Source organism: Salvelinus sp. IW2-2015, linkage group LG13 (assembly GCF_002910315.2).
Source record: "Salvelinus sp. IW2-2015 linkage group LG13, ASM291031v2, whole genome shotgun sequence".
NCBI classification, from domain to species: Eukaryota; Metazoa; Chordata; class Actinopteri; order Salmoniformes; family Salmonidae; genus Salvelinus; species Salvelinus sp. IW2-2015.
Window position 1 is genome coordinate 47,520,179 of NC_036853.1, and position 10,620 is coordinate 47,530,798.

The 10,620-nt window shown below is 42.0% G+C and overlaps 1 protein-coding gene across 2 annotated transcripts; it reads right to left on the reverse strand.

Annotated features, from left to right (window-relative positions):
• Positions 1–213: 213 nt before the first annotated feature.
• LOC111971741 (uncharacterized) lies at positions 214–6,424 on the reverse strand. Of its 2 annotated transcripts, none has more exons than XM_070446413.1 (3): positions 5,963–6,424; positions 5,475–5,605; positions 214–5,293 (listed from the first exon to the last, which is right to left on the reverse strand). In XM_070446413.1, exons 1-3 carry the CDS (start codon positions 6,207–6,209, stop codon positions 3,965–3,967), a joined length of 1,707 nt encoding a protein of 568 aa, XP_070302514.1. In that variant the 5' UTR covers positions 6,210–6,424; the 3' UTR covers positions 214–3,964. The 2 variants fall into 2 exon arrangements, with proteins under 2 accessions (XP_070302514.1, XP_070302513.1); XM_070446412.1 differs by having other exon boundaries at positions 5,951–6,424.
• Positions 6,425–10,620: the final 4,196 nt, after the last annotated feature.

Genomic DNA, 10,620 nt, shown 5'->3' on the forward strand with positions numbered 1-10,620 from the left:
AATAGTAAAAATAAAGAAAAACCCTTGAATGAGTAGGTGTGTCCAAACTTTTGACTGGTACTGTATATATACAGAAAAAACCCTGTCATCAGACAAACACGACTAAACTATAGTTGACGTGTACAGTAGGTGCTTGTTAGTGTGTGTATGCAGAATAGGGTGAGATCAGATGTGATGTGTATTAAAGGGAGTCTCAATGAAAGTCTTGGAATGAAAAGTCCCATTTTGTGTTTATTAAACAAACAAGTTTTAAATACACCATGTGAAAACCACACACGTCTCAACAAAAAAATCTGCATAAACTTGATAAACTGCATTTACTCATTAAAAGTGTKWTGGGGAAAAAATTAAGTAGTTGAATGGAAGTAATGAAATAGGCATTTTCTGAACATCATATACAGTGCCTTCAGAAAGTATTCATACCCCTTGACTTATTCCACATTTGTTGTGTTACAGCCTGAATTGAAAATTGATTAAATATGTATTTTTTCTACACACAATAACCCATAAAGACAAAGTGAAAACATGTTTAGATATTTTAACAATTGTATTGAAAATTAAATACAGAAATATCTAATTTACATAAGTATTCACACCCTTTTGCTATGACACTAAACATTTAGCTCAGGTGCATCCAATTTCCTTTGATCATCCTTGAGACGTCACTACAACTTGATTGGAGTCCACATGTGGCCAATTCAATTGTTGGGAATGATTTAGAAAGAAACACACGTGTCTATATCATGTCCCACAGTTGACAGTGCATGTCAGGATAACCGGTTTTATTTGTTTTTCAGGATATATACAGATGCTTCAAAGGAAAATAATCCAGTCAGCGGTAAGGTGGGGGCAGGGGTGTACAGTGCATTTGGAAAGTATTCAGACCCCTTCACTTTTTTTCACATTTTGTTACGTTACAGCCTTATTCTAAAATGTATTAAATTAATTATTTTCTTCATCAATCAACACACAATACTCCATATTGACAAAGCAAACATTTTTGCAAATGAAATATCACATTTACATAAGTATTCAGACCCTTTACTCCATACTTTGTTGAAGCACCTTAGGCTGCGATTACAGCCTTGAGTCTCTCCATATTTTAAAATAAGGCTGTGACGTAACAAATTGTGGAAAAAGTGAAGGGGTCTGAATACTTTCCGACTGCACTGTATATCCAAAATTTCAATGTTAGAGTATGTAAGCGGTTAACTGATTGTGTCAGTGTATCCGGCCGAGTTGATGTCCATGATTATAGGTTTGAGATGGGTGGAGGAGTTGCAACCACTCAGTGGGGATCTGCTCTGATTCGGCTGCAGTGTTGAGTAGTCGGATAGAGTAGTCCAGGTCAGATAGGGGAGACTTGTTTGTGGAGATGATGGTGCTGTTGTTGGGATTGGAGAGAATTGGAGTGGTGGTAAGCTTTTACTGGGTTCCCGCCCATGTGGATGTGGAGGGTAATGAAAAGGCTGATGTGGTGGCTAAGAGGGTAGTGAGGAGAGAGGGGGTAGATATTCAGGTCCTGCTGYGCCGCAGGGAAGTCAAGTCCTTGATCTGGGCAAAAGGGCTCAATCTTTGGCAAAGGAAGTGGGATGCTAGTAGTAAGGGGAGGCAATTGTATTGCATGCATCGGTCAGTAAAGGAAGAGGGGGGGAGTACGGGATGTACGACAGAGTTATTTGTGTGGAGTAGACTACGGTTTGGGCGCACAGGTTTGAATGTCACGTTGTGGATGATAGGGAGACATGAAACAGGTCTGTGTGATGAGTGTTTGGTGGAGGAAACGGTGGGGCATGTGTTGATATTTTGTGAACTGTATGACGTAGATAGCGAGAGATTGTGGGAAAGGGTTAGAGAGGCTGGACAGGGTTGGGGTTTGGTTCGTGTAGTGATGGGTTGAAAGGGAAGAGGAGTGGTGTCTATGGCTCTGTCACTTTCTTAGAGGAAAAGGACTAATGAAGATAATTGAATGTAGGTAGGCCGTGACTGACCTCACACTCCAGTACGGTGGCGGAGTATGCACCTTTAAAAGTTGGATGCAATCCACCAACCCAATTTCAAAGAAGAAGTGCATGTCAGAGCAGAAACTATAGCATGAAGTCCAACAAACTGTCCGTAGAGCTCCGAGTTAGAATTGTAATGAGGCATATATCTGGAGAAGGGTATAAAATAATTTCTAGAATGTTGAAAGTTTCCAAGAGCATGATCTCCATCAGTGGGAAATTGAAAGATTACGAAACAATCCAGACTCTGCCTAGAGCTGGCCGTCCGATCAAACTGGCAAGAAGGACCTTGGTCAACGAGGTCCTTGGCTGAGATGGGAGAACCTGCCAGAAGGACAACAATCTCTACAGCACTTAACCAATCTGGGCTTTTTGGGAGAGTGGCCAGACAGAAGCCACTCCTGAGAAAAAGGCACATGACAAACAGCACGCCTGGAGCTACCGGTCTACATGCAAGTTATGATTTTCATATGAACATATCCATGAATAATAACATATTAAAATCATTGTCATGTGGTTAATCTAAATTCTATCGAAATGAAAATGATACAGATCTAAAAGTTCAAATGAATCTAATGCAAGAGCGCCTGTCTCTGCGTAATGGACACATTGTATGATACACCTTGAACCATTGGCAGCTAAAGAACGTATACCAATGCAAGTAACTATTAATGACAACTAGTTAAAAATAGCCTACATAAAGCCAACAAATAAAAACATTGCAGGTAGAAAATATCCTGATTAAAAAATAAATATTCTATAAATCACATTGGCTACGCATAGCAGTTTGTTCATGTTCTTTCAATTCCATTTAACTCTCTARTCCGCCTGTCTGCAAAGAACTTGAAACATTGTATCAACTATCAACTGGGTCCGGCCCGAAGCTCCAGCTTGCAAACTTGCATCAACTATTCTGGGTCCTCAGAGTTTCTCGCGCCAGTGAGTTCCGGACAGAGTCAGCTTTTTCGCAAGGGATAAGAAGTAATCAGGTATTTGCCATTTTCACTGGATCAGAGCATTACATTGTTCCCTGTCACGCCTAMGCTCGGTGGTTTTCGAAAGGGAGAGAGCTGGAAAGATTTTAAATACATTRGCTAGGTTTCCATCCAATTGGCGACAGATTTTCATGTGAATATTCTAAAATCTGTATAAAAACAAAATGCACATTTTCCCATCAGAGGGGTGTGTCCAGTTTAACMTACACACAGTAAAAAGCCTTTCTTGTTGCAGATAACAAGCTGTATGTGATGAGGTAGTGCACATAAAAATGACTTTTGCGGTTAAATTCCCATGTGCCGATAAATTGGTTTCCATCTGATTTTCAACTCTACTGTTGACTCTAGCCAACACCACGCAGATACAGTGAGGGCATATAGTCTACGTGATAAGATTATTATGGACAAAAGATCAAGATWATTTTTCTGTTAATATTTGCSCATAAAAGCGTTTCCACCGCCATTTCTCGCATTATTAATTTTACCGACACAAAGATCCCACGTTGTTTAGTGTATTTTGATTTGTCGAAATCTGGAAAGTTGACCGACAAACTTGCTGTTTCCATCAGGCCTGTAGTGAATATTTTGATCTGACATGTACTTTACTTATATAAAAGGGTTGGATGGAAACCTGGTTATTGAGGAACTACTGTCATTCTCAATGGATGTAAAAACAGACTTTGTTTAGGCTACTTGCTGTTTGAGGAGAAGAAAAAAATTACTTTGAGAAGCTCCCCAGCTCATTAGTGGTGGTGAGTTAAGACAATCCGAAATACTATCAGACATCCCCAAATAGGCACATTTATACATTTGRGTGCAYSCCAGGTAGCCTAGGCCTACTTCTATGTGTAATCAGGTGAGCGTCCATACTRAACATTGACAGGAGCGCTCCAAACAAAACACAATGAATAAATAGCTATTTATGGAAAACCAATGCAATTTCGAAACAAATGCAAGTTCACTGATTTACTCCATTTTATCAAATTGCTTGGCATGCCTTATGTTACCAATGTCTGGTCTATGTCTATGGTCTATGTGGAATGGTTTTTCTGCTGGTGTATCCTGAGGAGGCTCCATTCTGAGAACCTCTTGCGTACAAAACTGCCTTTCTCCCATGTGGACCTTCAGGTGCATCTTCAGCTGGTGCTGGTGGGAAAACCTCTTCTCACACTGGGGGCAACTGTAGGATTTCTCCCCTGTGTGGACCGTCTGGTGCCTTTTCAGGCTTGATGAGTGGGAGAAGCGCATGTGACACTGGGTACAGCTGAAGGGTTTCACCCCWGTGTGTACCCTCTGGTGCCTCTTCAGGTTGCAAGCCTGGGCGAAGCGCATGTGACACTGGGTACAGCTAAAGGGTTTCACCCCTGTGTGGACCCTCTGGTGGATCTCCACCTTCTGGGGACAGCTGAATCCTTTGCTACAGAACATGCAGAGGAACCGTTTCTCTTTACTACTGCCTGATGTGGCTCCCCCTCCCTGAGTCTGGGCTCTAGTCTGGTCGTTTGAGTTAAATACCTGATGGAAAAGGATGCGGCCGTGTGAATCGGATGGCCCCATCGACGTGGACACTGGCTCACGATCCCTGAGTGCGTGTAAAGGGGAGTGGGTCGTGATATTTGTATTTGTCTCTAAGCTTTCCCTGTAATCTAAAAAATCTCTGCCTTGTGAGTGTCCTTCTCCTAAGTGAYTCTCGTCTACATTCCATGTGGGAGGAGCGTCGCCCTCCACTTTCACTTTATRTACGACTATAACCTCCCCTTTCTTATCTTGGCACCCTTCAGAGTATACACTACTACTGTACCGGTTCCAGTCCCCTCTAGACAMATCAGTCTGTGTCTCTAAACCCAAGGGCATGTTGTCAGGGTCCGTCTCTGTAGTGTAAGAACATGACGGATCATTACCAGTTTCTAACACATCACCAGAGTCCCGATGGGAATGAACCGTCATCTGGCTTGGGTTACCGTCTAGTAAATATTCTGAGCCGAGAGCAGGACAGCCCAGTGGCCCCAGCTCCAGTCTCTCTGGGTCTGATCTGTGGTCAGATCCTGCCTGTAAGAGCCTTTGTGTTTCTGTGACGGTCTCTGACTTGAGGATGGCGTTGGGCGTTCTACTGGCCTCCTTAATGCTGCATCGGGTCCTGGACTGGAGGGTGGAAGCAGTTGAGAGTTCTTCCGTGGCTACAGGGGGCGCCACTCCAGCCGCTGCTCCAGTCTGGATGTCTGTGCTGTGTTGTGGGTCCTCTCCTTCAGTCCTCTCCTGCTTGACCCCAGGACCTGCAGCCTCTGCATCTGCAGACTGACACAAGGGGACGTTATTACTGGAACATGAGTTGATTGGATAACAATGTTGTAGGGAAGTCTCACAATGTCCGCTATGGCAGATAATGTTAGGAAGTGAATAGCTGAGAGGAGTCTTTCTGAAATAAACTGGCKACATTTGATGTACTGTAATTTTGTTGTAATAATATTACACTAACCTCTATCACAATAACGTGCTGGGTTGAGGTTCCACTCRCCTCATCAACAGTGATTGGTTGGTCATCTCTCCATGTATTGTGGCCCGCTAGCTTCACAAAGCTCTTGTGGCCTCCAGTGAGATGTCCTTCACCTGAGAGAGTGATTGGAGGAAAGATGTGGTTAGGTTAGGTACTGTCAATGCTCAACAGTATATTGTATACTAGTAACAGTTTTTTGACACTGTCTAGAATTGGCAAGGATATAAGGTAACACTTCTCATAACWTCTTGTTAAACTATTTGTAGATCGACTGATGGTGTTCCATGCATCACATTGTTTTCGATTATTAAATAATAGGAAATGCAGTAAATCAATCATCTGGTTAGAATATGATGCGTCTTTGTGCAAGATAGCTAAGTAATCAGGGTAATAGCATGCTATCCAAAAATGCTGGGTAACACATCTGAACACATGTGCAGAGGGGAACGGAAATGTACKTCTTGCCATACCTCTGTATCGGTCAGGGATCTTGACACTACCGAGACGACTGGCGCAGACGCGCTCCCGTGACACCTTCAGTTCCAGTAGCTGTAATTTCCTTCGCAATGCCCTGTTTTCTTTCTGGCTTTGAGTTATTTCCAACCGAAACACTGCATAGTCGTCGTCTACGAGTTTACAGATCTCTGCCACGGCTGCATTCGCTAGCACCTCCATGATGGAGGCTATTTGAGCGTTAAAAACCATACAGTTAGCCATTGTTCGCTAGCTAGCGTTACCTAGATAACATCTATCAACCAAGTCCTGTCTCCAACGCGAATTAAAGACTACATGGGGTATGTATGTGATGCTGTGCAGTTAAATTAGTCATATTTTGAGTTCCATMCTGTTAAACGTCTAAATAAAAACGCTAACGTGAAAATTGTTCCTTGTCATTGTTTACTTCCGTTTCCACTGAAGAGAAAGGATGTTATTGGTGGCGTCATTGGTCAAAGGGTGTGGCTAAATGGAAAAGGGTATGCGCGCTGTTCTTTGAAGTACGGTACTGKTTTACATTACACATCAAAACTTATATTCATGATCATTATCTTCAAGCGGTCGTCACTAKCTTCCACAGACAGAATTATAGCAAAACCCCGCCTAAAAAAAGTATCTTCTTAAAGGAAAGGTTCACCCATTTTGAATGTTATGTTGCTTTTGTGCACCTCTGGGTGATGTTCTAGCGATTCCAAGGGACATTTCATGGGTATCTGATTTATTGGCGTTCAAGCAGGCAGAAATCCGACCGGTATGACGTAGTGTTAAGTCTCTCGCTGCACTGGAAGTTAATASCAATACGACTTTTAGATCGCGAAAACGTCTATCATACATGTCAGATTTKAATAATGGCCGATGTCATAACTCGAGGAGGATGTCTTCTCTCGAATGAGCCATTGGTCATATTTTGCGATATTCCTACCTCGGGACATTTTGGGACGATTATGTCCCATTTCAAGTAACCACCTGCTGGCTTAAAGAAACGTTCAGTCATATAGAATGGAGGTTTAAAAACTACAGCTGCATATACATATMAGCCAACACAGCATACCTTGCAATARAATCTTCTCTAAAAACAGCTGGGCAAAATATATACAATAGAATAAGATGACCAGAGATTGATTTCTAAACCAGATGAGTCCTCATGTCAGCAGATTGCCCAATATCATGGTGGGCATGCATAATGTTGGATGCATTGGAATATACGGTATGGAGAATGATAGTCTGCAGGGTTACAGAAAAAGCAGTTGGGAAARTAATGTTTGAGCTTCATCTACTAAATGTTCAGTTAATGGGAATATATTTAGGTGGTTTAACGGATTAGCCTAACTTTCCAACTAACCTTTTAAAAGTTGACGGTGCCAAATTCTTGCCAATCTATTATTCTACTACTAACTATGATTGAGTGTGAGGAATGTTTTCCATAATGTCCGTTTCATGCGTATACATTCGAATAAAGAACATTATCACATTTAGTGTTTCACCATTTATTAAGTACAAAGACAAATAGAAAAGGTGTCTCGGGAAGTATTTGAAGTATCTAAATATAGTGTAACCTACCAATCAATGTATATTGGTAGTGCTTAAGATTGTGTGGTCCAGCGACGAGAACTCTACCATCTACGGCAAAAGCCTGGGCTCCTGACAGGGACAATATCATTATTATCACTGCATGTTACAATAGTAAAACATAATCTGTTTGTCACCTCGTCAAACTGATTCTACATTGAATTTAGTCTTCGAGATGCTCTAACAAGAATGTGTATCTGTAGTTGGTGATTTGGTGCGCTTCAATTCTAAAATGTACTACACTGTGTAGACTGTTGTTGTGGTTAATTTCTTTACTATCAAATGAGGAGAGTCAAACTTATCACACAAGTCCGAGTTATACTTAAACTAAATCTTTAATAGTGAGAGCTTTGCAATAGCAACGGCTGGTCGACGAATCACGGTTTCTGATGATCCGTTGAGAGCGCCGGTACAAAGGTCTTTTATAGCCAAGATACACCCCTTTCAACCTAAATGACGAACAACAGATATATAGAATGGGTCACAAGGTTAAGATTTGTATGAAATATACATATAATACATAGCAGACAGTATCTGCTGTGTCAAAAGTTTTCATTGTATAGAGACCAGTGTCTGGCCCTCCTACTCCAAACTGGAACCATCTCTCCCTGGTACGGTATAGAACAGAAACATTAACTCATGCTCTGGAATGCTCTTTAGGTTTTAGCACCCAAAAGACATTGTAAATATCCTGTCAGTGTTATCTCCCAGAGGCCCATCCTCAGTAGAACACACACACAATAGTTAAGAATACTCTATTCTGTTGAAATAAAACAACCATGATCCCATAAAAGTATTATAACATAACCTTGCAATTTTTCCTCACACTGTGTAAGACAAAACCCACAAAGAAAAGACAACAGGCAAATGCATATGTGGTCTCAATGTCTAATAGTGAAATCAGGGCTAGTTCAAACTGCAAAAGGATGGTTCTCCTCACAGGTGAGTGAATCAGTTGAGCCTATGCTTACTGAATAGCATTTGGTTGATTTCTGGGAGTGGGACACAGGGGAGGAGAGCTGAATAGATCACGAGAGACAACAGATAAGAATGAATCAAAGAAATCACAGCAAAGGATTGTAAGTTTATGAGCTAGAAATGAAAATCCTGACAGTCAAAACAATTACAACAACTAGGCTAACGATAGAGGCAGGGTGCTCTGCATTCTACTCCAACTTAGCTACAGTTTGTACACCAGATAATGTGATATGGATACCAAAAATCTTTGGTTATTACTGGACATTGCATGTTTGTCTATGAAAAACGCAGCCATAGATTCTTCAACTAATCTGGTGTTGCCGATGGAAAACAGTGCTCAATGAACAGCATTCCTACATTGGTATTCCTCTTGTCCAGATGGGACCCTGTGCTACTGGGTCCTGGACTTTCTGACGGGCTGCCCACAGGTGGTGAAGGAAGGAAACAACATCTCCACCCCACTGATCCTCAACACTGGCACCCCACATGGGTGCGTTCTCAGCCCTCTCCTGTACTCCCTGTTCACCCATGACTGCGTGGCCATGCACGCCTCCAACTCAATCATCAAGTTTGCAGACGACACTACAGTGGTAGGCTTGATTATCAACAACGACGAGACGGCCTACAGGGACGAGGTGAGGGCCCTCGGAGTGTGGTGTCAGGAAAACGCCAACAAAACAAAGGAGATGATCGTGGACTTCAGGAAAGAGCAGAGGGAGCACCCCCTTATCCACATTGACGGGACAGTAGTGAAGAAGGTGAAAGTTTTAAATTCCTCTGCGTATACATCACACATACAAACTGAAATGGTCTACCCACACAGATAGCGTGGTGAAGAAGGCGCAACAGCGCCTCGAAATTTGTCTTGTCACTAAAACAATCACAAACTTTTACAGATGCACAATCGAGAGCATCATGTCGAGCTGGATCACCGCCTGATACGGCAACTGCACCGCCCTCAACTGCAAGGCTCTCCAGACGCTAGTGCGGTCTGCACAACACATCACTGGGGGCAAACTACCTGCCCTCCAGGACCCCTACAGCACCCGATGTCACAGGAAGGACAAAAGTTCATCAAAGACAACAACCACCCGAGTCACTGCCTGTTCACCCCCGCTATCATACAGAAGGCGAGGTCAGTACAGGTGCATCAAAATTGGGACCGAGAGACTGAAAAACAGCTTCTATGTCAAGGCCATTAGACTGTTTAAACAGCCATCACCTAACATAGAGAGGCTGCTGCCAACATACAGACTCAAATCACCTGGTCACTTTAATAAATGGATTTAATAAAGGTATCACTAGTCACTTTAAATAATGCCACATTAAAAATGTTTACATATCCTACATTACTCATCTCATATGTATATACTGTATTTTATACCATCTATTGCATCTGCCTATGCCGCACGGCATCGCGCATCACCATATATTTATATGTACATATTCTTATTCTATCCCCTTACATTGAGTGTATAAGGTAGTCGTTGTGAATTTGTTAGATTACTTGTTAGATATTACTGCACTGTCGGAACTGGAAGCACAAGCATTTCGCTACACTCACATAAACATCTGCTAACCATGTGTATGTGACCAATAAAATGTCATTTGATTTAACTGCCGTGCTCAGAGGCATATACTGTAGACTAAAGGCCGAAACAATAAGAAAACAGTGGCAGAATAAAATTCAACCACACCTTTTTGTTTTATCACAAAACCATATAGCAACCTCTGTCCAGTTAAGTCCACAAAGTATATCACATGTACAGTAACAGACAGTTACATGACCTACAGCATGGTCAAGCAAGTTAATGTTTCTGAAATTTTCGGAACACTAGAAAATCAGGAGCTGCCTCCACTATTCCAGCACCATTGAAACTTCAACATCATATAACCAACTCTGCTTAGTCTAATATAGTGACAACTAAAAGATACCAAAAACAATTTAGTCCAAACAACATAGGCTAAATATGATGTGGTTGTCCATGGTTCTGATTTTCTGTGTGTGTGTGCGTGTGCGTGCGTGCGAGTACAAAAACATGTTGACTCACCCTACTTGTAGAGATACGCCAATGCATCCTCCTCT